The sequence below is a fragment of the Mastomys coucha genome, unplaced genomic scaffold (genome assembly GCF_008632895.1).
Source record: "Mastomys coucha isolate ucsf_1 unplaced genomic scaffold, UCSF_Mcou_1 pScaffold13, whole genome shotgun sequence".
Classification (NCBI taxonomy): domain Eukaryota; kingdom Metazoa; phylum Chordata; class Mammalia; order Rodentia; family Muridae; genus Mastomys; species Mastomys coucha.
In genome coordinates, this window is record NW_022196895.1 from 59,800,124 (window position 1) to 59,828,011 (window position 27,888).

The following is a 27,888-nucleotide window of genomic DNA, read 5'->3' on the forward strand; positions in this document are numbered from 1 at the left end:
AAAAAAAAAAAAAAGAAGAAGAAGAAGAAAGAAAGAAAGAAAGAAAGAAAGAAAGAGAAGGAAAGAAAGAGAGAAGTTCAGGTGCCTGCTGTTCCAGCATTCCCTTAGTCTTCTGAACTCCAGCTTAGAATAGCTTCTCTCTATTTAACAGTTACAAAGTTTCGAACTTCAGGTGGTTAGTGGCTGGGGTCACCAAGCTCGCCACATACTAGGTTGTGCCAGCAACATACTAATGCAGGAGGGTGCCAGCAGTCTCACAATATATTCCACAAGTGTTTTGATGAAGAGTGCTGCATTTCTTAAATGAAATAAATTCTCAATGTGTAATTTAAATTGGTAAGGCAACATAGTACTTGTACGTAGTCATCAAATATTTATTATGTTCGAATAGTTTAAGCTGGGTTGTAGACAACAACCTTCCCTTAAAGCTCAGACTTTGGTACAAAGCTAAGCATGTTAAGGTCTAAAAAGTGGTGGCCGGTGTCCTCAGCTAGAAGACATGCTAGTGACACATTAGTCTAAGGGTCTGGTTTTGTTTCCTGGCAAAGTATGATAAGCTGTCCTAAACTATTGAGAGGTGCTTCATGGCACTGTGGAAGACAAGCAGGGCTCTCTCAGCCAGGGGTCGGGGGAGTAGCTTGTTTGGAACTTCTGGAAGTCAAACAAGCAAACAAACCAACAAACTTAACCAAGCCATAAAAATCATTCCACCACTTACAAAAATATCCCTCATTTATTTGGAGCTGTCTTTGGCACTTTGATTTGTCTTTAGATCCCGGCTTTTTAAGAATAGATTAGTTCCTTCTGTTATAAGCAGATAAGCAAGCAGCTGCTGACAGTGTAGGATCTGAAGCGGTTGTAGCAGGAGCTAAGCATTGAGGAAGAAGTCAGCCCTCCCTTGCGAGCTCATTGTCCTCTTTGATACTGTGCCCTCTGGCTAAATGGTGAATTGATGTGTGCATATGTGTTTGTCTTACTGGTAGTCTGAGGTCGGGATGGAGAAGTACCTTGGTGTGTCCCTCCATGTGCTTTATGGAGGATGAAACAATCAAGCAGTGCACTCAAGCCAAGGGCACATCTGGGCCCCATGAGTCTTCTCAGATGCTGCCATTTCTCCAACTCACAGGACAGTTGAGGGTATTATTTAGTTTGGTTTTTAATGACTTCTATTTAGTAGAATTAAATCAGAAGCCCACTCCCTCCCCAAGTTGTGAAAGTTGCAACGGCTGGTCTCCAGGAAAGAGTTTAATTGCGCTGTCAGCTGACAGCCATATCTTCTACTATACTGTCATCTCTCATAGCACCTCCTATGTGGAATTCTTTTAAGGAAATATGACTTAGAGGAATGGGATCCATTTCAGCCAGTTAGGCATTCAAGGGTGCATACAGTGACTGTGAAAATCTTTAGAAAGAATAAAACCACAAAATTTACAAAAATTGTTTGCACATATATCTTTCTCAAAGAATAGTATTTTGTGGATGTGAATGTCAGTTAAGTGGCCATTTTATCAGGGAAATAAATGAGAATCTTCTGTTTCTAAATCAAGACAATGTCTTTAAAAATTTAGAAGTATTGAAAATTTGAGACATTGCATGCCTTTTTTTTTTATTGTTCCAAGTTGTTGGTAGTATAGTATAGCACTTAATAGCTGAAGAAAGTAAGATTGTAACATTTTCCAACAAGCAGTATAAACTTTGTTTCATATAGAATTCATCTCATGCTTTCCAGTGTCTGAAGCTGTCCTCTTGCGTGAGTTATCTCTAAGAATATTCATAAGGCTTTAAGAAACATAACTTATAGAAAATTTTAGTAAAACAATATTCTTAACTAGATCTGAAACTTCATAGTAAATGATAGCAAGTCCCACATCTTTTAAGGGCCATTGAATCTAGCTGGCCCTTTTTTTTTCTTTTTCTTTTTCTTCTTTTTCTTTTTTTCTATACAGGACAATAAGCCCAGTGAAGGCTTTAGAATTGCAAGGAAGGTGTTTTTAATACAAAACTATAGAAAGATAACTCAGGTAGAGTTATGAGAGATCAATATTTTACTTAATAAGTAAAATTAGGAAACAATGTATCTAAAATAGTAATAATAGATTATGTATTAAAGTAGGTTTGAAAAAAAGAACCCTCCAGGACCTCCAGCTGCTCATCCTGAGGTGATACAAATCAATGAGAAAGGAAGCAAAGCTGTCCATTACCTTCCGTGGGCTCAGCCTATGTTGACTGAGCTGTCAAGACATTGAAAGATGGCTAGAAAACTGGCTCAGGAAAAAGAAAAGGATGGTCAGAAAATAGTAATAATAATAATAATAATAACAACGGTATAGAACCAGGCAGGAAGACTTCGTAGGGAAAGTTTTTCTTTGCATTGGCAGTCAAGCAGAGAAGGCAATCAAGGAATGATATAACCAAGACTAATTACAAGTTAAGGGTCTCCACCTAAATTTTATACAATAAGCAAATAATGCCAGAGGCATAGAGAGAAGGATGGCAAGTAAAGTAGGAGACTTAAGATATGGACTGGTGACATGTCTCTGTGACTAAGCACTGCTGCTTGTGCAAGCCTGAGGATCTGAGTTCTAATCTCCAGCGCTCACATCAGAAACTGGTGTGGCTTTAATCCTAAACTGTGAGAGGAGGAGACTAAAAGGTCTCTACCAGCAAGAAGCCTTGTCTTGAGGAAAGAGGACAGAAGTGCTAGAAAGGACATGGTATCCTCTGACAATGTGCATCTGTGTATATGTCCAAATGGACGGACAGACAGATGAAACAAAAGTGCAGATGCCACTTAGGGAGAAGCTAGAACTGCCTGGAACCTTCCTAAGTGAGGAGGTCCTGCCATGGCTTTGCTAAGTAAGGCAGTGCTTGGAACTGAAAGGGGTTCTGTTTTGTTTCGACCCTGTGAGCTGCTCTATACCCACACTGGCAGAATTCATCTATACTTCAGGTGTCTCTCAGGCAAAATTGACTGTGACAAGTTCCTGTACTTTCGTCTCACAGTAGCACTGCAGCTAGACATGAACAAAACCTAGCCCAGTAACCAGAAACCCAATAACTAAAAGACATACACAGGGAGGTTTTAGAAGGATGTCCTTAAACTCAAATCCCAACTATATAATTCTTTCCTCTCTGAAAGAGCTTTACAGATATATTTGTATTTAATTAGCCAGAATTATATTTATATTTTTAAAGACTGTCATAAGACAGAATTAATTCAGTGACCAAGGGGAAGAAAGGGCTTAATAAATAATAATGTCGCATCTGTCATATCTGTTTCACTGATCTTGTAGTATCTCATTGATATTTTTCTTAATAAGGAAGGTATTGATTTAAAATAATGGAAAAATCCTGTTTTTATTCCTTTATTGAATATTTGTTTTTATTTTCAGGCTCTGATATTGGATGTTACATTCATTAAAAGTAACACCATACTCTTCTATGGGCAGATGGGCAACTCCTCCCAATCCTGCTCGTTTTGGGTTTTGGTGATTTTGTAATCTTTGTAAGAGGATTGGTTTGTTGAGAATCCCAAAGCTCACACAGCCGTACTTCACCAAATCACAAGACCCTTCTAGAACTAACAGTGCATTGTAGGTCCAAGCTGTGTGAGTTCAGGGTTTTCTTGAGGTTTGCTTGCTCTGGAAAGTGACCTGAGGTTTCCTTCAGAGAGAAGTTTTATGGTTTATTTTGTTCTGTGTATGGTCACTGTGCTGTTTATTTAGTATAAAAATAAATTTCTGATCTCTCATGCATAGAAGTTTGAACTTACAGTTTCTGGAATTTGTTTAAATACTTTCTACCTTTTTGGTTGAATATAAATGCAAGAAGACAATACGAAATAATTTTAGATTTAGAGCCAGAAAATGAAAAGGCTACGAATCTTCTGGCCAGGCAATCCTGAATCAATAGGTGTATTATAAATTGAGCAAAAATGTATGGCTTATTGGAAAGGAAGCACTGTCACTTGCGACACGCACAGATCTGCAGAGTGATAGACTGCAGTTCTAGGAAAGGCGCGCTTGGAGCCATTTACAGGAAAGGGTTCCTGGCTGAGTTGGTAGGTTGTGGTTAAGGTTCCCCAAGGGACACGGTAGGAGCAGTATCCACTGAGGCCTGATGAAACTAGCAAATGCATTCCACGAAGCAGCCTTTTATCCTCTCCCTCTAAGTAGCCAGCCTTCTGTGAGTCCATTTCTCACTACTTCCAGGCAGTAGCAACACAAGCATCACATCACACAATTTATTCTTTTCTGAAGTATTTTCCTGTTCATACATGTGTGTAACTGCTTTCACAGGGTATTGTAATGTGCTGTATTCAGTGTACTGGTTATGGAGCTATAGTTGGATGAATAATAGCAATGCATTCAGGTTTGTCATCACCCCGGGCAGGAGAATGTGAGTGTGTGTGTGTGGTTGTGTGTGTGTGTGTACGCACGCGCACGTGTGTGTGCGCACGCGCACGTGTGCGTGCGCGCTTGTGCCTATGTTCATGTGTTGATGTGGCTGTGTGTATGGCTATGGGAGGGGCTGGATTATTTAACTCAGCTTGTGTACCTCCGTCCGTGAACCTATATTTCAATCTGTTTCCTTGCTGATGAGTGATACTAAACTTGTACCTACAGAATCCCAGACTTGAATTGACTAGAAAATGGGCTTATTTATATCAGAGCAGAATTTGATAGAGACACTGAATACAGACAGCAGGGATCACAGAGGCAGTCTTCATGTCTGAGTTTATTTCTCTACTCTTTGGTGGAAAGGATCTTAGCATTTTTGTGAATGCTTCCCAGTTTTTGTAATAATGTACTGTACACTGAGTTACCTCAAGCCAGCACTAGAAATTGATGGGTCAGAGATTAAACAATCAAGCCCGTGACTATGATTTTCATATGACTAACTATATGCACATATATATATATATATACATATATATGTATATATGTACACACACATTATACAAGTAAGTTGTTGAAGCAAAGCACCTAGTACAGGCTCTGTCTTTTTCAGATTTAGACTTTAGCTAAATATTCTTTCTGAAGCACCCAAGATGTTCTCCAGTGTGTATCTAAAGCAAAAGTTATTTAACTGAATGAATGGGGTGCTCCCAATCATAAGCAAAATGTGCTCTGTTTCTGAAACATTTCTTTCCACTGTGGCTCTAGACTAGGAAGGTGAGGTAACCTGTTGGCTGTCTCGTTTCCTGATCTGATGCTTCAGGTACACAACAAACACTTGGAAAATGTTCTGTAACACTTGGGTGGCTGCAGCTGTCATCTCATTTTTTTTTTTCTGGATTAAGTTTGGTCAAGAAAGAAACTGCCTCATTTTCTACTTGTCATTTGCCTGGGAAGTAAAAGCAAATCATAATGAGGGCGTCACAGCAGGAGAACCCCCTAACAAATGAGAGACACGACTGACTGGCAGCCGGCATGTCATTTCAGTGACAAATGCATTTTATACACTATGGTCAAAGTCACTCACTATTGTCCTTGGATTTACTGCTGCCCAAAGTTGAAGTACAGTTCACATTCTAAACAATTCTAACAATCAATGCAAGGAGCCTTACTTTTAAAATGTCATCCATTTATCTTATTTGTGTAAGTAAAATACACATTTTTACTGCAACTTTATCTTTCCACTGTTTAAGTTTGATGAGACATCAAGTATGATAAATGCTGATGAGACACTGGTGAGGGGAACTCGTGCAAACTGACTAAAGTAGTCAGAGACACCAAGCTTGAGCACAGCCAGGCTTCAGGAGTTAGCCAGTCTGTGATTTTTGTTTCTTCAGTGCTTAAAATTTGTGAAGAATTTTTATAAGCAGAACTCTAAAGCAAGGCCATTTCATGTTAAGACTAGTATGTGTTTGACTTTGGTTTTGGTTTTGTTGTTGTTGTTACTGTTATTGTTGTTATTTTGGTTTTATTTGTTGTTGGTGGTGGTGGTCTCTGTATGTGTGCTGAGAATGAAACCCATCACTTTATGCTCTCTAAGAACATGCTACACCCCTGAGCCATACACCTGTGCCAAGACTTCTATGTTTGAAATAAGGTACTTATTAAAATATAGAAAATAGCTGGGCGGTGGTGGCGCGTGCCTTTAATCCCAGCACTTGGGAGGCAGAGGCAGGCGGATTTCTGAGTTCGAGGCCAGCCTGGTCTACAAAGTGAGTTCCAGGACAGCCAGAGCTACTCAGAGAAACCCTGTCTCGAAAAACCAATATATATATATATATATATATATATATATATATATATATATATATATATAAAATAACATTTTATGCTTTTCCCCTATATCCTTAAAAAACATCCTTACTTTTTAGTATGTCTGCTAACACTCTAATGTTTACTCTATAAGTACTTAATGAGAAGATCAAGTTATTTATGTTTTATTTAAAAATTAGTTGTATCTTCACAAATACTAATATCTAGAACCAGGTTATAGGGTCTGGGAAGATGGATTACTTGGTAAAAGTGTTTGCCCTACAAGTGTGATGATCTGAGTTCAGCCTCTCGGTCTGCAAGGTACACTCTTGTAACCCAAGTGATGGGGAGGCAGAGACTGGGGCTGGCTGGCTGGCCAGTGCCCTCAAACAGTGCATTCCAGGGCACTGAGATGGCATGTCTCAAAAATAAGGAGAAAAGGGAAGGGACCCAGTATCAACTTCAAACCTACATAAGGACAGACAGACAAGCAGGTACACATGTGCACACACACACATACATAAAGTACATAAATAAACCATGTTAATCATGTTTTCGTTTAATCTCCAACAGCAAAAAATTTAAGACTTAATGTAGTATTAAGTGAGTTTATTTTGGTGCTTAAATCATCTGGACAACATGACAGCTTAGATAACACAGCATCTTCTGGGAGGAGTTTTAAGGACGTTGTCTTCATTGAGTTTAAGAGACGTTCTCTCAAGCGGGGTTCACCACACATACTCAGCAACAGCTCCAACCCCTTCCTGCTGTCTTCAGTCTGCTTATCCCTGAACTACAAATCCGAGCCATTCTGGAGGCTTCATAGAAACCATCCTCCCAAGGATAGACATATCCTCTGATGGCATGTCCTTTCTGTCTTGCTCTCCCTCTGAGTACTCCAGTATGTTCTTGTTCTCTCTGTGTCTCTGTCTCTGTCCCTCTCTGTCCCTCTCTGTCTCTGTCTGTCTGTCTGTCTGTCTGTCTGTCTGTCTGTCTGTCTGTCTGTCTGTCTGTCTCTCTCTCTCTCTCTCTCTCTCTCTCTCTCTCTCTCTCTCTCTCACACACACACACACACACACACACACACACACACACTTTATAACCAGAAAATTACCAAGGTTTCCTATCTACCCTTGTAGTAATCCCATAATTTAATACCTACCCAGAGTGTATTAGGAGGAGGAAAAAGAGTCTCCCTGGTTTTAGCTTAGAATTTAGGGCAAAGCAAATGTCTAGCAGAATAGGACAATTAATCTTATTCTTTTCTGTGCATGTCATACAGTCTCCAGCCACACATACGTAGCACACTGAGACAATCCTGTGTATCTAGAAATGTTAAGTTTCTGCTTCCTACAGCCGATACTTAGGTTCCTATTGTCTGACATTGAATTGGAAGTGTTTCCTTCATTGAAACTGTTCAAAATAGTGCTTAGGTGAGTGAACTGGCACTGTAAGTCCTCAAATATTAAGGATTCTATAGGTTTCTAGAAGCTGGCCCAGAAATCATATTACTGTGATATCACTGTTTCAATCGATAACTGGGCAGAGTTCCAAACAAACCTAGGAATTCTTACTTGATCAAAACACTGTAACATACTACATAAAAAAACTTCTCCAGGCCAGGCGGTGGTGGTGCACGCCTTTAATCCCAGCACTTGGGAGGCAGAGGCAGGTGGATTTCTGAGTTTGAGGCCAACCTGGGCTACAGAGTGTGTTCCAGGACAGTCAGGGCTAAACAGAGAAACCCTGTCTGGAAAAACCAAAAAAGGAAAAAAGAAAGAAAGAAAGAAAAAACTTCTAGTATATGATAATAAATAAATGATCAAGTTGTGTGTATGAGGACATTGAGTGACAGTGTACAGTCAGAAATGCAAACAACATAAATATAAAGCTTATATTTAGCATAAGTTTAGCTAGTATATCTCCATATTTAACAGGAGGCTATACATACTTCCTTTTGAAAGATTTGTCCCCTTTAAAATACCATATACCCTTTATTATTTCACAAAGGTGGTTAATGTCATAATTTTTGTCAACTTGACACACACCTAGGCATACCTGGAGAGAAGGAATCACATTTGACCAGTTGCCTCTATCACACTAGCCTGTAGACATGTCTTTCTTGATTGTTGATTGATATGGGGATGCCCAGCTCAATGTGGGCAGTGTCATCTCTGGGATGCTGGGCCTGGGCTATAGGAGGAAAGTAGCTGAGAAAGTCATAAGGAACAAGCAGCATTTCTCCATAAGGAGCAAGCCAATAGCAGCATTTCCTCATGCTGTCTGCTTCAGTTTCTAGGTCCAGCTTCCTACCTTGTAAATTCCTGTCTTACTTTCCCTCATGGTAGACCTGAAAGCCATTAAACCCTTTCTTTTACAAATTGCTTTTCATCATTGTGGAAAACAAGTCAGAACAATTAATCTCTATCCCAAGCCATAGAAACAACAAAATATCCCATATTAAATGATGTCTCTATTGCTCCTGTTATAAGGCAAAGCATGGTTTTGGGGAAACACACATGCCTCATATAATGTTAAACTTGCTATTTTAACATTTAAATTCACCTGACAACTCTGATTTTTGGAACAAATGCACTGTTTAAAAATTGGCACAGAGAACTTGAAACTGCTCACTCTAGAAAAAAAAACTGATAAGTTTTGTGGTTTTATAGACACGCTAACACAGTCTGGAAGATGGGCTGGAGAAATGATTAGTAAGTAGGTGAAAATATTTAATGCACCAGCCTGGAGCCTTGATAGGTCCCTGGAACTTATGTTGAAGGTTAGATGGAGAGCCCAGCATGGTGATACACATCAGTAATCCCAAAGCTTGGGAGTGAGAGTTAGGCAGAACTTTGTAAGTTTGAGGCCCGCCTTGTCTGCATAGCAAGGTTCAGGAGAGCCTGAACTACATAGGGAGACCTTATCTTTGAAAACAATCAAAAACAGGTAGAAAGAAAAAACCAACTCCACAAACATGTCCTCTCATACATGCTCCATGCACCCTACCTCCAATACACACGTCTTATACAGACATGAGCAATGATAATAAATGCAAACTCTTAAAAGTAAGCCTGAAAGGCCATATCCACTGACTCATGATAGTTCCTTAAAGGGAAGGAATTTAAAGATTTTTTTACAAGTACTCTAAAAAAGCAGATGGGACTAGATGTTGTTTTTAATGTGTGTGTGTGTGTGTGTGTGTGTGTGTGTGTGTGTGTGTGTGTTTCCATAGCCAGGTGTAATGACAAATGCCAATAACTGAGGCACTCAGGAGGCTGAGGCAAAAAGAGTCCGAGTTGAGCACCAACCCACAGGAAACCCTGTCTAGAGGGAGCTCAAAGGTCTAGCTGTCTTACAGACTTGTGGGAATGCACAGGCTCTGCTGGTCAGGCGACAGCCATCAATGAAGCATCCCTTGTCCTGGAGTCAACTGCAGGAGTTTAAACTCTGAACAGAGCTACTCTGTCTTCTTCACTGGGCAGGATGGAGGAGGACGAGGCTGGCTTGCAGACACCTCAGCCCCAGGAAGATGGCGGTTCTTCCATATTAATCGGTAGCTCTTCTCTACAGTCCTTAGTGCCCATGGCTTTTCATGGATCCATTTAGTTGTGTGTCTTCTATAGGCAAAGAAAGGAAGCAGCTCTTAAGAAAAGAATGATGATAAAAGTCATGGCCTCCTCTTTCTTAATAGACACATAAAATGTCAGACAAAATAAAAGAATGTAAAGGAAAGTTCTCTAGTCTTAAAGGGAGCCTAGCCTTTCTTGTTGGCTCGGTTCCTTCCCACAATCTCAGCACATAAGGCCCTTGGTGAAGTTGCAATGATTTGAAACAGACTTGAGGGTTGAAAAACGGGTATTAAAAAAAAGTCTCTTTATCTTCTTTTCAGAAGGAGGCTGAGGTGGTGCTTTTTGATGATCTATTAGGCCAAGTCTGGAATGAGGGTCAGCCTTATGGCATCTTCCCAACAGGATGCACTGGAACTAGTCAGTGAACTGAACTATTTTCTATCAACGATTGAAACAAATAGACATTTGAGGAGAAGACAAGTATATTTGGTATCATTTGAACATCTTAATGGGAATAGACTTAGGATAAATACACTAAAGTGAGCTGCCATAAGTTTTATTATATGATAGAAGCCAAATAAACAGACTCTATTCCTTTAAAAAAACACAATAGCCTCTTGTCCATTTGCAGTGACTAACAGTGATTTATATGTCATTTGGGGATAAACTAACTGACACTGATGAATTAAATAGTGCTTCAGTATCTACATACTGATAATCCTTATGACATAAGCAATATAGCCTTTTGATTTTTTTCTGTAGGGAATAATATTCCACTGGCTTAGAAATAGTGAAAACGCTGTAAATGTTTATGCTTTTGCCTTCATAATGAGGCGTTACTGGTAACTTTAGGTTTTAGTTTTGCTCCTCATTAGGCAATATGATTGCACTAAAGATATGAAGTTTTAAGCATACATGTCTCCTACATTTCCTGTATTTAAGAACATTAAATACACCTTCCTCTATAGTTAGTCTCAGTAACAGGATGTTTAATTCACTTTCCATTGAAATAAATTTTTTTTGAGAAATCTATAGGGAATGCTGATTAAATTGCTAGATGAAATTGCAATGGAGTATCCAGTGTATCTGATATTGATTCTAGCTTATGATTCCATGAATTGATGAAACTTAGAGTGGAGCAAAATTGGTCATTGTGATCATTAGTAAAAGAATCTGCACATTAAAGTGAAGAACCAAATATGTATGCATATATGCAAAGAGAGTCAAGTTCATTTCAACTCCCTGATATCGTTCCTAGTTTCTAATGGTATGGCTTTTTTGATTTTAGAATTACACTAGGAAAATCTTTAGTTTATTATACATGTACTACTGTGAAATATAATAACCATGGATAACTGATAAAGTTCAAGATTAAGGTAAAATTAGAAATTTAAGTCTGTCTGTAAAAACAGGTCTTATTGCTGAAAAATTTAAAAGATGTCTTTTTGACGACTTCACAAGGTCCTAAGAGCGCTTGCACAGGAAGGCATGAGCAGGCTTCATGCAGTGGTTTTAAGTCCTCTTGAGCCTTGTGACTGGCCATAGTCAGACGATTCACTGTTTGATGGTCTTATGATCTAAGCCTGGGAGCAGCCACAGTGAGCTGATCCTCTGTTTAATGGCTTTAAGTTTAATGTCTATCTTAGTGACTTGCCGAGCCTATCATCTGTCTCCTCGAACAGATAGATGACTCAAGTATCTGCTGAAATTTTCCTTGGTTGTTTGGAAGAAAAAAATAGGGAATATTTTTCCTTGGATATAATTCCATCTTAACTTTTGAACTCATCTGAAATGGGTTAGATGTGTGTTTAAATGAGCCTTCCCCTGCCTGGCAAGGAAGGCTTCTGTCTTTGTCTCCTCTCTGCTATGAAGTTACCTCCTTGCCAGCCTGCCATGGGATTTGTGATTTCTTGTGTTGGGATCCTGGAAAGACATGCCAATCATATGCTGAGCTCTTTCCTTCCATGTTCCTTTGTGATTTGTCTGCTATAAACATGAATATGTAAGAAAAAAAAAAAAACACTACACAGAGTGACCAGAGCTTGACCCACAGTGGCATCCATGGCCATAATTAAATGGGATTAGTACCAAGAAAGTGTTCGTATTGCTAGTTCTTGCCTTTCTAGGACTCTGGGCTTACCCCCTGGGCATTCCCTGAGTATTATGGCCATCTCCAATCTGTCTCTTGTTTCCATAGACTAGGAGACACTTTGTTCAGGCATTTTTTAAACTTCAAGTCTCTCCCATGTTTGTACTTATGAAACATGAAGTGCACACTTGTCCTCTGCTTGTTGCAGTGCATTCTAGGGGAAGGTGCCCCCGTGGAAGGCAGGCATGACTGGGTCTTCTGTGGACATGTGTAGCCACTGGGAACAGAGATCCCAGTGTCCTCAAGTTACATCTTCCTTACTACTCCAGATTCAGCCATGTTCCTCCTTAAGTAGACACTTCTTTCTCAGTCTCCAAGACATTGGTACTGGGACATGTAGGCCATGTTCCTATCTGTCTGTCTGTTTGTCCATCCATCCATCTGTCCATCCATCTATCCATCTATCTACTGTTTGCAAATACATGATCAATTCTTTGTAAATATTTTGCATACTTATGATAAAATTTTACCCACTTTCATAAAATTTTCTAACTTTGCTAAAAGTAACAAATGTTTGTTTGAGTCTCAACCACAGAGATGAGAATAGAACTATGGTGAGAAGAATGGGTAGGAAATATTTATTACTAGGTACAATATGAATAAGCACTGCTCACTATTAATCTTGTCCCTCAGATCTTTTTCTTTCAGTAGGCAATGGCTTAGACCATGTGGTATTCTGTCTTCTGACTGCGATAATTGCAGAATTTCTCTTATTCCTCATAAAACTTCAAAAGTAGACTATTTTCTTCATCTCATCTCTATCTTTTCAATACACCAATACCTTTGAGGGAAAACACACATGACAAGACATTGATGCCCATTTGTACATTAAAAGGCTGCCAGACTACCTTTCAAAACCTGTTGTTTTGAGAATGGCTTTTAGCATTCAGCATCTGAGACTGGGTTTGCTGCCTCACAAGGCACTTACAAGTTCTGTGGGATCCTCCACACCTGGGTGTCTGATGCAATGTAGGAGTTGTTTAAAGTCAGTTCAGGTCCACAGAATCTGAACAAAAGACAAGGGCAACATTTTATTATAATGGAGGCCAAAGCACCTCCCAGGCTGAGCTGCTGATGACCCCAGCAGCTGTACCACACTGGATCGCAGAACATCTGCCCTGCTCCTGTCAGGTTGCCTCATCCGCAGGAGACCTGTGTGTCAGCTGCAGCTGTGCTCTTCTGTGGTCTGTTTAGAGGCATCTCTGTGGGGACCCCAGCAGCATCATATCACATGCATGCATGCATGTATGCTTGTGTGTATGTGTGTGTGTGTCTGTGTGCTTGCATTTGTGGGCTGCTTGTATGTGTTATCTTTCACCTGCTATAAATAATCCTACTTAGTTCAAAACAGACTCCAAAGAAATAAATATTCAAACTTGGTGTATAGGTAGACTTCAGGCCACTTAGATAAAAACAGGCTGAAGAGGAGCAGAATCTGTGCACAGTATTTATTACTAGACACAAACTGAGCGTCAGTTTAATTCTGAGCTTCATGGTAGTAAAGGAAATACCATTGGGTTATATAATGACTATTATACCATAAAAAGAAATCTGTCTAGTAAGCAAACTATTTTCCTGACTGCCTCACACACACACACACACACACCCAAATATTGCCAGAAAGAACTTTATGGCATCTGTTAGAGAAGCCATGTTTCCTCATGTGGAGCTGTCCCTCATGTAGATGTTCTGGACACTAGTCTCCGTAGAACATCCGATGATAGAGAATGAACTGGCCAGACGTATCCTGAATGGGGCAGTTGTGGGCCTGGTGTCTAGTTTTCTGTTTAGCAGGGATGAATTTCCCAGGAAAAATGTGCTGCCTGGCTAAAGTCTACTTGTTGCTAATTGAGGCGGGATGCTAATCTGAAGCAGCTATTGCATTCTGTGTGAATATTGAAAGAGTCATGGCCTGGAACGTGCTTGCTCTGCCCCTACGCAGTTGGACATGGAGACTTTCAAGAAGGGCCAATGTGTTCTTGGAAAAATTTGTAGTCTGGTTATAGTTTTAGTTGACTAATCAGATCCCAGAGCATGGAGGAGACTGTTTTGAATCAGATATTCTTTAGGCGAACTCGTGTGGCCCATAGGTCTGTTCTCAGTCCTACACTAGTGAAAAGCAAGTGGCCAAGCTCAAGTGCCATGTGTGAGCCAGACCCAGCTCGTGAGCAGCTCAGTTCACATGAGATATGGTAAGTTAGAAATGCAGGCACAAACTTTCTTTAACAGTTTGCAGGAAAATAAACTACATCTACAGTACAGGGCTAGGGATACCTAGGTAGTGCTTGGATCTTGTTCAATCCTGTGTTTAATCCACAGTAGATGATGATGATGATGATGATGATGATGATGATGATGATGATGATGATGATGATGATGATGATGATGATGATGATATGGCTTTGATGATCCTCTTATAAACCAAGGTTTCACCAATCATTTATCTTAACCAAACAGGCCCTAAGGAAATGGGGTATGTTTGTCCTTTATTGTTGTTTTCCAGACCTGAGTACTATTGAAAGTGCTTTTCCATTGAGTTCTTTAAGCTTATCTAGTAAGTGCCAGACGACATTTAAATTTTTAAAATCTATTTATTTTTTCATACTCCATATTTTACTCCCCCACCCCACCCCATCCACCCTCTGACTGTTCCACATCCCATACTTCCTCCCCACTCCCTACCCCACCTGACCTCTAAACTCCCTGGGGCCTCCAATCTCTTAAAGGTTAGGTGCATCATCTCTGAATGAACACAGACCCAGCAGTTCTCTACTGTATGTGTGTTGGGGGCCTCATGTCAGCTGGTGTATGTTGTCTGTTTGATGGTCCAGTGTTTGAGAGATCTCAGGGTCCAGATTAATTGAGACTGCTGCTCCTCCTACAGGTTTGCCCTTCTCCTCAGCTTCTTTCAGCCTTCCCTTATTCAACAACAGACATCAGCTGCTTCTGGGCATTGGTTGGGTGCAAATATCTGCATCTGATTCTTTCAGCTGCTTGTTGGGTCTTTCAGAGGGCAGTCATGCTAGGTCCCTTTTTGTGAGTGTTCCATAGCCTCAGTAATAGTGTCAGGTCTTGGGACCTCCCCTTGAGCTGGATCCCACTTTGGGCCTGTCGCTGGACCTTCTTTTCCTCAGGCTCCTCTCCATTTCCATCCCTGCAGTTCTTTCAGACAGGAACAATTATGGGTCAGAGTTGTGACTGTGGGATGGCATTTAATGTTTTTGAAAATTTCTCTCGTGATGTTTGATTGCACTGGTTTCCTTCAGTAGCTGTTCTGCACATGTACCCACTGCTCTACTTAGCAAGCTTGTTGCTAGTACCATGGATAGCTCCCACACATATTTAATAATGGCAGTCTGAGGTCTGTTTTTAAGCAATCTATGATGCCTAGTGATCCTGATTTGGGCATAGTCCATTCTAGACTTTTGGGGAGGGGTCATTTTTAGAGACACTATACTTAAGTAATTGAGTTATGTGATTGTTAACATTTGTGTGGTCATTCCTAGGTAAACACGCATAAGAAAAAAATGTCAGTAGTATTTGCTGAGTTTATTATGTGCTAAGAATATGTGTATTAGCTCATTTAATTGTCACAAAGCTCTTTGACAAACATGCAGTCACTATCAATATCATCATCCCTATACTGTAGATATTGATACTCTGAGGTTAAATGATGTGACCCTGGTTCCACAGTGAATAAGTAGTGAGTCAGATGCAAACCCAGACAGTCTGACCCACTTCCCATGCCCTCTGCTGCCCGAAGCCCAGCCCTGTATTACCAGAATAACACTCTTTCTTTGAGTACCTTGACCATCAAATCAAATGACAGGAAAGATGCTAGCAAGAGCCATTAAGAAATGTGCTTGGCTCATGTCTTTCTGTCCTCCCCTAGTCTCTCTCACTTGAACTTTCAGATATGAATTTTATAAAATTTCTTATAAAAATTTACAGCATGTATGACCCAAATGATTTCACAAGTCTATGTCCACTGAGATTCATTCCCTGCCCCATTATAGACAAAGAGAAGGTTCTGGGTATTAGCTAGCATAGTGAAGGTATGGTGTTTAAGAGTTGAATGAGGCTAGCTTGCAGTATTATTCTAATTTCCTTAGCATGGAGTATTTTGTATAAATATTAACCTTATCATATGAGTGTGTTTTTTTATTGGTAAGGACCTTTTATCAGAGACCTGCTCTAAAATATACCTTCCTTTTCATTATTCATGGTTAAATCAATGATAGCTATTGGCACAGGTTCAAGACTGTCCCTGTTAACATGATTTATATGTGTCTATACCTCCAGTACGCACATGTACATATGTGTACTAATTGTGGCTGTATACAGTTAAACGCAGTGTTATTTGTGTCAAATTAAGGATAAAACATGAAAATTGTGTAATTCTTAAGGAGTTGCAATCAGCCTTTCACTTGTTTCAGAACAAGGAGATTACAATACTTTGTAATACTTTGAGTTTGGCTTTCACTTCAGATAAGCAAGTTCCTGGGTAGTTTTGGGTGATAGTTTTTTATTAACCAGGGTTCACTAGAGGAACAGAGCAGAGAGGATGAATCTGTCTCTACAGGAAAGGGATTTATTAGAGTGGCTTACAGGCTGTGATCCAGCTAGTTCAACAATGCTGTCTGCCAATGGGAGGTTCAAGAACCCAGTAACTGTTCAGTCCCCACTGTTGGATGTGTCACCTGGTCTTCAGTATACACCAAAATTTAAAAAAAAAAAAAATGTAGGCTCTAATACCAGTGAAGGAATGGGCTTGTGAGCCAGAGCATGCAGCCAAAGAGCACACTCTTCCTTTTCCATGTCATCCTCATAGGCTGCCAGCAGAAGGTGTGCTCCAGACCAAAAGTGAATCTCTCCAGATCAAAAGAGTCATATTACAGGTGTACTTCCTCCCCACCTCAAAGACCCAGATGAGAAGCTATTCCTCCCACTTAAAAGATTTAATTAAAGAAACAAAACAAAAACCCTCACAAGTGTACCCAGCCATTCGGTTTTTAGTTAACTCCACATGTCCTCAAATTTACAACCAAGAATAGGCCTTCGCACCTTTCTCATTGGTTGCAAAATTACCCACCCTTCAATGTGAAAAAATTAAAAGTCTGGTTTGTCCACTAATACACACTTTCTCTTTGGGCTCATGTGTTCAAACTGTGGAAGACAGACCCACTCCTTGAAACGAGATTAATGCCATTACATACATGAAGAATTTTTTCACTTTTATTTTTGAAACCTGATTTTATAAATAAAGAATGTTGCAGTTAACAGTATCCAGTGTCTTTGATATCACTTATTCAACATTGAGTATGTTCACAGAAGTACTTGTAAGAGTCCTATTGAATGCCTGTCACTGATGGCCCTGGAATTTCATTTCAGACAATCCACGGACACAAGGGACCAATCACTGCAGTGTCCTTTGCTCCTGATGGGCGTTATCTTGCCACCTACTCAAACACCGACAGCCACATTTCTTTCTGGCAGGTAAGCAAATCTTAAAACCGTCCTATTTCATGTCCTCTGGTGGGAAAGTCTTCGTGTTGGGCCTGTCTACCAGCCTTCCTCTGTGCCCTTCCCCGCCTTGTATAAATGCTGAGTGTTCAGTTGCTGATTATGAGCCCAGCACTAACTTGCAGGATACTGAGAACAGGGTTAGCAATCTGGCTGAGAAGGAGCACGTGCTGTGCTGTCACAGGGCTTCCCACTAAGGGAAACCCAGGTAAACACGCAAGCGGTTACAATACAGAAAGTCTGAGAGCGAGGTGTAGGAAGGCTTCCAGAGCAAGGGACTCCTGGTGGAGGAAGAACATGGTGAGGCCTAGGTGAATATGAGTCCAGGGGAAGCTGCACTCAAGCCTGGAGTTTATAATAGGTCTCTAACAAGGTCCTTGGATCTGCCCTAGTGGAGCTTAGGACACTGGAGATTAGCTTATTTTGTGCATGTCCCCTGGTCTCCTTTTTGGTTTGCACTATGTTTTGGTTTGAGTGCTAAGTTGTTTGTTTAGTTTGTTTTTTTTTTTTTTGAAATGATCTCCCTTAAAACCCAGGCTGTTCTCAAACTCAGTATCCTCCTACCTCCATCTCTAAGTGCTAGGATTATAGGCATGCACTACCAGGCTGGTATTCACATAACACTCTTTAATTTCTAAACTACCCAAGACATTTTTTTAAAAAAACCTTGTATATCTTTAACTGGCACTTCATGGAATACATGTGAGAATTTATAAATATATATTTACATTGATTTAAACTAAATGGTAGTTTTGAGCAACTAGTTTTTATAGTAGACTATTTCACACTAAATGTTTAATTACTACCATCTCCTTTTCAAGACTCTTTTTAGTTCTGACAATTAGAAAAATATTAACAAGATACCATCCCCACCAGGAGTTATTCTAAAATTTTATTGACACCTGCATTTTTTGGAGGATGCAAATGGACTACATAGCTTTAAAAGCTGAGAAATAAAATTAAAATTTTGGCAAGGTTTTAACACAACTTGATGATGGTTTAAAAACAAAATCAATATCTAATAAAATGTAAAGCAAATACAATAAACTGTTTAATTAACAACACCCTACTGAAATGTGACACCTTCAAATCTGTCAGGCCCTTTTTCTCCTTTTTAATCTCATTTAGCCTTCCAGGATATTTTCTCATTATCCCCTTTTCTAGACTGTGTCTCGAGCACCTTAATTAACTCATATTAAACTCCATCTATCAGAGACCTCACCCAGTCTTCACTCTTGAGCAACCACAGGACCAGCCTTTCTACTGTGAGCCCCACGAGTCTGTTAGTATTCACAGATGGACACATGGGTCTCTCTGAGAGCTTGGCCAATCGTGTTTTCTTCCTACTCACGTCTGGCACCCTGGCCACCATTATGCCTCCTGCACCTTCATACACATTTCCCTTTAGTTCCTGTTTATCCGAGTCTTGGATGGGTGCTTACACATTGCCTATGTGTCCAGGTACTAGGTTCTGACCCACACTACAGAGGTAGGGATCAGCAAGTCCAGAGCCTAGTTCTCAAGGGGACTAGTTTTCCCATGTTTCCCTTTTTAGAAAGAATGGACAAGCCCTCTTACTCTTGCTTCCCTCTTGCTTCTCTCTTGCCCTCTTGGGCTCTTCCCTTCCGCCTCCCCTTCCCCCTCTCTCCACATGCTCATGTCTGAACTCGAATTCTCTACTCTCTCTGCTTTTCTCTGCCTCTTTTACCCTCTCAACTCCCCTCCCCATGCCCTGAATAAACTCCATTTAAAAAAAAAAAAAAAGAATGGACAAGCCAAGCCAAGCCTTTTTTTTTTCTTGTTCAGCTAAGAAAGTACAATGTTACACAAAAGATAAATCCAATTTGACAGCTTTTCAGTACTTTCTTGAGTTTGTTGAGTGGTAAGCTTTTGTCTTACCCTTGTCTATATTATTAATGTTCTAGTTGAATACATTTATTCATTATTTTCTCAAAATATTCTCCACTCCCATCCAGATCCTGCACCCACACATGGGTGTCCATTCTTGTCTTAGAAACCAAGATCATATACAAGATGCTGCAGTCTTGACTCCTCGTCTAGTCCCTCCCTGCTGGCTCACTGACATTTCTAGTTTTTTTCCAGAACATAATGACTCCATAGGACCCCCTGCTCCAAAGGCTGCTTGGTGCCATCTGCACTAAACAGCTCAGCCACTTCCAGGTCTTTCCTCCCTCTGACAGCACCAGAGCTTAAGGTGCAGTCAGCCCCTGTGTTGCTCCAAGTTTAAATGGAGGGCATGCAAACAGATCGTTCTGACTGTCCAAGAAAACAGCACAGCTCCTCAGGACTGCAGTGGCGTTTTCGTTTGTTTTGTTTTGTTTTGTTTTATTAACGAGAGTCTACAGTGCAGTGGGAGAATCTCCCGCTGCTGTACTGATGTGCACCCATGTCACTTAGGTCTAATACTATCTGAAAAGACTTTTGATCATTCCAGGAAGTGAACTATAGTGTAGTTTGAAAAGTTAATGAAGTCTTATTAATACAAAGCCTTACTAAAACTATCAGCTATAAAATCTTTGCTGAGAAATGAGTGTTAATGAGAAATATTGGTTGGGTAATTACTCAAGTAAGACTCAGTAAAAGGTTTGCAACATTACTTACTTTGGGGAAGGCATTAAAATATTCTCTTGTTTTGATTAATTGTATCTATGTGTGTTTCTCTGTTCAGAAAACAATCTTCACATAAGTAGTGATGCATATGTCTGAAGGAAAAGGACAAGCCAGTGTTGAGTTTTAGTCCGTTTATATAATTAGCTGTTAAATAGCATAGTCTGGCAACCACACACCATATTGCTACAATTTGAATATATCACTTCAGTGCATCTGTTTGATATAACAGCTAGGAGAGTTTGCTAATGAAAGACATCCTTAACTCTCTCAGAAATTACCAATACCACCTAACAAATAAATATTGTACTTCAAATTTGTTAATAAACTACATAGACGCTGATTTCATTTTATTTCCTTCATCATCCAGTGGAGTGGTACTCAACCACTCAAAACTAGGGATGTAAGTCTGTAGTCATTGCATGAAGATTGCCTTAACATGTTGTTGAATGGAAAAACAGATAGTGAAACTACTTCTTAATGTGATCTGTGTGTGTGTGTTATGTATGCATACAATGTGCATAAGTGTAGGGTATATGTGTATAGCACTGCATAGAGTGTACATATAAGTGCAAGGTGCATGTCTGAGAGTGCATATGGCATATCCACACATGGTGCACATGAATACCTAGTGTGTAAGTGTGTATGTATATGGTTGTGTTAGAGCTTGCATGTGTATACCAGGTGCTTGAGTGTGCATGTATGTGAGTGTACACATGAGGGTACATGAGTGAGTGTTAGGGAGGCCCAAAAGTTGTTTACCAAAATGCTGACAGTGGATGTCACAAGAAAGTAAGATTTGGGGAGGTTTTCTTTTTTTATGTATATTTTTATTTAAATGTTTATAATATTTATGATTTTTGTAATAAGGAAAAATGCTTAATACCAATAAATTTTGTAATTCCAGGTAACTTTCACTCTAAGATTTAAGTTTCCTTGAGTTTATCATAGTTTATAGCCAGATATAATGAATAAAATAATAATAAAGATAACTAGCAGAATTGGAAGGGAAGTAAGGAAAAGTTAGAGGTGAAATCCATTCCTCTATTGAGAGACATCTGGGCTCTTTCCAGCTTCTGGCTATTATAAATAAGGATGCTATGAACATAGTGGAGCATGTGTCCTTGTTATATGTTGGAGCATCTTTTGGGTATATGCCCAGGAGTGGTATAGCTGGGTTCTCCTGATACTACTCAGCTTTTAAAAACAATGAATTAATGAAATTTGTAGGCAAGTGGACGGAACTAGAAAATATCATCCTGAGTGAGGTAAGTCTATCACATGGTATGCACTCACTGATAAGTGAATATTAGTTCCAAAGCTTGGAATACTCAAGATACAAATCATAGGCCACATGAAGCTCAAGAAGAAAGACGACCAAAGTGTGGACACTTTGGTCCTTATTAGAAGGGGGAACAAAATACCCACGGGAGGAGATACAGAGACAAAGTGTGGAGCAGAGACTGAAGGAAAGGTCATCCAGAATCTGTCCCACCTGGGGATCCATCCCATTACACAGCCACCAAACACAGACATATTGTAGATGCTAACTTGTAGATGTGCTTGCTAATAGGAGCCTGATATAACTGTCTCCTGAGAGGCTCTTCCAGAGCCTGACAAATATAGAGGCGGATGCTCATAGCCAACTATTCGACTGAGCGCAGGATCCCCAATGGAGGAGTTAGAGAAAGGACTGAAGGAGCTGAAGGGTTTGCAGCCCCATAGGAGGAACAACAATATGAACTAACCAGTATTCCCAGAGCTCCCAGGAACTAAACCACCAACCAAAGAGTACACATGGAGGGACCCATGGCTCCAGGTGCATATGTAACAGAGGATGGCCTTGTCAGTCATCAATGGGAGGGGAGGCCCTTGATCCTGTGAAGGCTGGATGCCCCAGTGTAGGGGAATGCCAGGGCAGGAGTGGGGAAGGGTGGGTGGGTAAATACCCCTCATAGATGCAGGGAAGGGGGGATATGATAGTGGGTTTCTAGGGGTGTGAAACCAGGAAAGGAGATAGCATTTGAAATGTAAATAAAGAAAATTTCCAATTAAAAAAAAAAGAAGTGAAATCCAGTGAGTGCATAGTCTCCACACCTCTAACAAGCCGTGTGTGCCTTTGAGAATCCGACATACCATGTTCTAAGAAGGAAGGCATTTTCATCAAGGCACTAAGCAGAGCGAACAGACTCAGCTTATGATGGCAACCAAGATATAACAGTGGCTTGTTCATAAAATGTGCCCATCTATGGCAAGATACCTTCTTCCTTTAACCCATACTCCATTTCTTGTACATGACTACATTTCAAGGAATGAATAAAAATGAAGGCATATCCAAGCCTATTATATATGCCCTTTGCATCTTCAGCCATGAGCAGAACTCGAGCTTCATAAATATTCTCATAGCAAATCCATAAGGAATTAAAATACTTTGTAGCTATTTATCAACTGAGAAATCATATATCTTTAAAGCATAGTACACTTGTTGATGCCAGTTAATTTTAACTAACAATTTCCTGGATCAATTGGATCTGTTCTATAAGAGGACTAATTATATACTGTTAGGTTTTATAGATGTGAGACTAGCAAATCGAGTTCACCATCCCTATCTGCGTTTACAACAGTACAGAACTCCAGGAAGCAGTAAGGCTTATGGGGTTTTTTTAGGAAAAAAGAAGAAAAGGTGAAGGAGACCTTGGGAAGATGACAGGTGAGGTGCTGCGTGGCTTGAGCTGAGCTTTAGCAGAAAGAGTTAATGATGACCATACTTTTGGTTTAAGATGTGACCTCGTACACTAGTGATTTTTTTCACCTCTTGTGTTGTGTTCGGCACTATTATTAATGCAGGAAAATCAGTAACATTAGTCATCTTAAAAGGGTTATTACTCAAGATGATTTAAATTGTGAAAATGTCAGCGGAGCCTGCACGCACCCTGCTAGAGATGCCATGATTTACGCCCTCTGACACCGTCCTGCTACCGAGAAGCCTGGAAAAGGAATGGCTTATGTTTTGCACTGATCCAAATTCAGAGCATGGTATCACAGTAACACATCTTAAAGGTCCGAAGATCTGTTCGGATTTCCACTGCTGGTGCAGCTGGGTCATCACAGGCGTGTTCTGCCCACATAACTAATGTGGTCCAGGCAGATGAAGATGCTTCAGGCACCAGAGGGCTAGGAAGTGAATATTAGTGTGGAGGGAGAAGATTCGTTCCAAGACCTCTTTCCAGTATTCAGAATGCTCTCTCTGTGACTTCTGGTAGCACAAATAATGCATATTGAAATCGCTAAAGTAATATTAAGCTCTTCAAGAAACCTTCAAACTGAATGGTTCCGAAACCATACCACTTAGATAACAATTATTTGGCATTCAGCACCTTCATCTAATTTCATGGTTGTTCAGGATCCATAATTTTCATGTTTTCATTTTGTAAATGGATTAAGGAAAAATCACATTTTTAAAGCAAGCCCAGAAAAATTCTCAAAAGGGGAAAAGAAAACCAAACCCAAAACCAACCAACCAACCAAACAAACAAACAAAGACCCATCTTGTTCTTAGCAGGGTGGCAGAGACTGGAGTGATGAGGCTAGGGAGGAGCTGGGGCTGAGGCGACGCCTCAGTGGGTAAGGAGCTAAGGAGCTGAGTTTGGATCCAGCACTCACGTCTATACTGGGCAGGTGTGGTAGCACACCTGGAATCTGACCACTTGGTAGGCAGAGAGAGGAGGCAAGGGATTCCCTGGGCAAGTGAGTGAACTAGAGGAGTTGAGTTTGTGAGGCCCAGGTTCAGGAAGAGAGACGTGACATTGCCCCCAGACCCCAATATATATATATAAGACAGAGAGTGATTGCGGATGACACCTGACCTGGACCTCTCACCTCTAACCACATGCATGTACACACACATGAAGTGTACACACACACACATACACACACACACACACACAGAGTTTTTCCAGAGCTTTTGGAAAGGCAGATGGTTGGTGATGGGGCTTAGAGTGGGGCCTAGGCATCTCCCACTCTATCCATAGCTTGGTTGTACTTCACTTTCCTCAATTATAGAACAAATCCTGTGTGATAGAACGGTTTTATTAGCAGCCTTAATTTAGCTTCTTTCCTCAGGATCAATGGACTCTTTACTGTCACATTGTACTCACAAAGGAAATTTTCTCCAGCCTCCTGTGTTCACATCAATGGCGTCATAATAATTTGAAATCCACTCAGAGGAGTCATTTAGAGTTAAATAACTCAAAGCTGAGTGTACAACACTATGCTAGAGGAGAGGGTAGCAGAAGAAAGAAGCCACTCTCTGTGGAGGAGGAGGGGAGGGTCTTGACATGTGTCTTGATGTGTGTGTCCCCTGTCCCTGCAGATGAACACCTCCCTCCTAGGAAGCATTGGCATGCTGAATTCAGCACCTCAGCTTCGCTGCATCAAGACCTACCAGGTCCCTCCAGTGCAGCCTGCATCCCCTGGCTCCCACAATGCCCTCAAGTTGGCCCGGCTCATCTGGACTTCCAACCGGAATGTTATCCTCATGGCCCATGATGGGAAGGAACACCGCTTCATGGTCTAACCCTGCTGTCCTGACTTTCAGTTGATTCTGTATTGTCTAGGCCGATGTTGGTCTGTCCTTCCTCATACTGGACTGTTGCTTGCTTCCTGCCCCCTCAGTGCCATCCAGGGCCACGGCCGGTCTGTGGCATTTGCTCATGCTTCATGGGGGCAGATTCCACATGGGCAGCCTATGGATGTGAAGGCACACACATACCACTCAGCAGGGTGCGACTATTCTGTTACTAGGTAGTTTTTCCCTGCCAGAGGTAGGAGGGGGCAGCCATGGTTCCTGAAGAGGCTCGTGTTGCCTGATGCAGCAGAAGCCTGAGAGCCATTAGCCCGTATGACTGCACTCCCAGCCCTAGAAACCCAGCTCTGTCAGACCTGGATCCTGGCACGATGTGGAGTCCTCATTATTGAAACGACTTCCCTTTAGGTTTCCCGAACATGCTGTTGTTTACTAAAACTATTCCATGTTTACATTAGTTTTTTTTTTCCCTGCTAGCAATTGATAGGCAGTTACTCAATTCCATTTCCAAGGATTTAGCCACTACCTTCTCAGAACACCAATTCTGATTTGAGGCTAATGAGAAAATAATAAACTACATATATATTATTTCTTCTACAAAAGTTTTTGAGATAGCTAGCTTTCTAAACGCTCATTTCTGGTTCAATGTTTGCAGATTTCATAGTTTAAAATACAGATCATCATTACTCACCATGCAGTGACTATAGCCAACCTTCTAAGGAAACTCAACAGAGAACCAAGTTTAGAAGCAAGCATATTTATAGAGCGGAGCATCAACCATGTGTCACTAGCTTCTCCTGTTCAGAAAAGGCCTCCTCCTTTTGGGTTCTTCCCAGCGGACAGTTCTCATGTGTACGACAATGTCACAGTGGACTTTTCAGCCTGGCCTTCCAAATTCTGACCAGTGAAATAACAACTAAGAAAGCATTTAAGTCAGCATCCTAGAAATCTCTTAATTGTGTAGACACATTGTTCAGAGTGTACAGAAAATATAAAGACTGTCAGTCTGTTAGAATGGACACTATGGTGAAAGTGTTCATGCTTCAACCCAAGCTTCACTCCTCTTTCTTCTTGTGTCAAGTTATGTTGGTCTAATTGTGATAGAAGAAAAATCCATAACAATGTTTTATATGAGTTATTCCTAAATATTTTGATCTGTATTAGTGCGGGTTGATTTATGTGTTGGTTGATTGGTTAGTTATACAAGATTGTCTCTTATATACAAAAATTGAAAAGGAGTTATTGAATTCAGAGAAAATATATAATATTAACAGAGGAACTAAAATGGTGAGAGCATTTAGTCTTAAACTCATAGGCCATCAAAGTTTATGTAATATGTAGAAAAGTAGGATCAAAGTCCATGAATGAATACATAGTTTACAGTCCTTCAAAGAACATGTGAAGAAGCTAATGCCCTCCATGTCTTTTGACTAGCAATGTATGTTATTTTCATTGATGGCAACTCTATACTGTCTCTTGGGTTTTGACGTTGGGTTCTTTCAAAAGTGAGTTTATTTCACATGCATGTATATCGTATTTATAATGATTATATATGTAGCTTCCAAGAAAGAAACCAAGAACTGTACAGTATAGACTTTTGTGAACATGCTAATATATTTGATGTAGATGGAGAAATGTCCAGCAGCCTCTAGAGTCTGCTGTCTGTTCAGCACAGATTTACTTTATGAACTTCAGAGGGAGAAGCTAAACCAGTTGGAATGATAAGCAAACACAGACTTTAGGGGGGTTTTGTTGTTTTTTGGTTTTTGGTTTTTTTTTTTTTTAAGCAAAATGTTCCCTACATTTTGAAAGAGATCGGGGACTAGAGGTCAACAACAGATGGTATCACATCATAGAGATGGGCACAAAGCAGTGAGGTCACAGGACAAAACTCTGGTCACGGGTCCAGGCCAGTCCTTCTATGCCCTTTGTGTATATTCAGAAGAGCACAAGGACTCTAAAACCCTGTGCACATAGAGCTTCATGCTAGAAGATTCCCTAACTGGCAGCGTACCATTTGCATTCTCATTAACACAATGCTCTCTTCGGCTGTTTTGACAACCATAGTCTGCGGCTTCATCTCAGCTTGGATTCCTCAACACTGAGGCAGACTTTCTGTTGTCATCCCAGTGCGCTTGTAGTGTTTTATTGATTTTGTTGACACAGCACTTGGACCTGTCCTTGTAAATATAAAGACATATGTGGCTTCACTGGTAATTTACAAGCAAAAGGTGACATGATGTGACACCTGTATGAAAATGTTGTCATGTTTGAAACTGCATATAGTGAATGAGTTAAAATGTCTTGTCTCCTAAAACATTCTGGCTGACTCCACTTACTAGATCCTATATGTGTTTAAAATTGCTGTGTACATACTTGTGTTAAATAAAACTGAAGTGTACTGAAGATTGTTTTTATGCTGTTCTTACTGTTTGCTGTGGTCCCTTTTAAACATTCTCTGTTGAAACCCATTTGTTCTTCTTGCCCTCCTGTTTGTAGCTATCCATTTCACTGGAGAGCGAGTTTCAGGAATGGCAGCTATGTTTATTCTCAAAGGCTAGTAGGACAGTGGTGAAGGCTCTTGCTTGAGGCCAGATGGAGAGACTCAGCAGCACCCTCTGTGGCCTGGGCAGGGGAATTGCATGCATGCTGCTTTCCCTCCAGCCTGACTTGCACCTAAACAGTTAGACATCGGACCAAGTTGCATCTTGTCAGCCCTCGTGACGGGGTTTATCTACCTAGGAATCAGATGTGGCGATCATTGAGTTCATCTCATCTCATCTTCAGTTTGAAGTCGAATTCGAATGCTGAGGGAAGAAGAATAAGCTTTCTAGTCGCTCATTACCCTTCTGCTTTTCATACGAGAATGCAGAGCAGCTTGGAGTCAGCCGTGTATCAGCATAATCATCCCTGGGAATTAGACAGCGATAACATAAATGTGTCCTTGTAGGAAAAGAAGAGCAGTAACGGCTCTGTGTGGCTGCTGATCACATAAACTGATCAAATGTGGAAAGGGCATGACATTAATAGGAAGGTAAAGACAAGCAATGCTGGGTGAACTTTCACCTTTCACCCCTTTGCCTGACTGACAGACTGAGTGTTGGAGAAAATCAATAACTTGAGAGCCAGGAGGGAAATATTTCCACCCTCTAACTAGAGAATATATTTTGACAAGGCCAAGATAATACAAGCTGCACAGGAGAAAGAGAAAAGACTCATTTT

The 27,888-nt window shown here is 40.5% G+C and overlaps 1 protein-coding gene across 2 annotated transcripts in view; it reads left to right on the plus strand.

The window, feature by feature from the left end:
* Nucleotides 1-27,072, plus strand: part of Wdr7 (WD repeat domain 7) — a 293,177-nt gene extending 266,105 nt beyond the window's left edge. For both annotated transcript variants that reach the window (XM_031365861.1, XM_031365862.1), the window contains 2 exons: nt 17,322-17,426; nt 24,454-27,072. In XM_031365861.1, the coding sequence (XP_031221721.1) occupies nt 17,322-17,426; nt 24,454-24,657 (309 nt within the window). In that variant the 3' untranslated portion in view covers nt 24,658-27,072. The remainder of the gene's footprint in view (nt 1-17,321; nt 17,427-24,453) is intronic.
* The last annotated feature ends 816 nt before the right edge of the window (nt 27,073-27,888 follow it).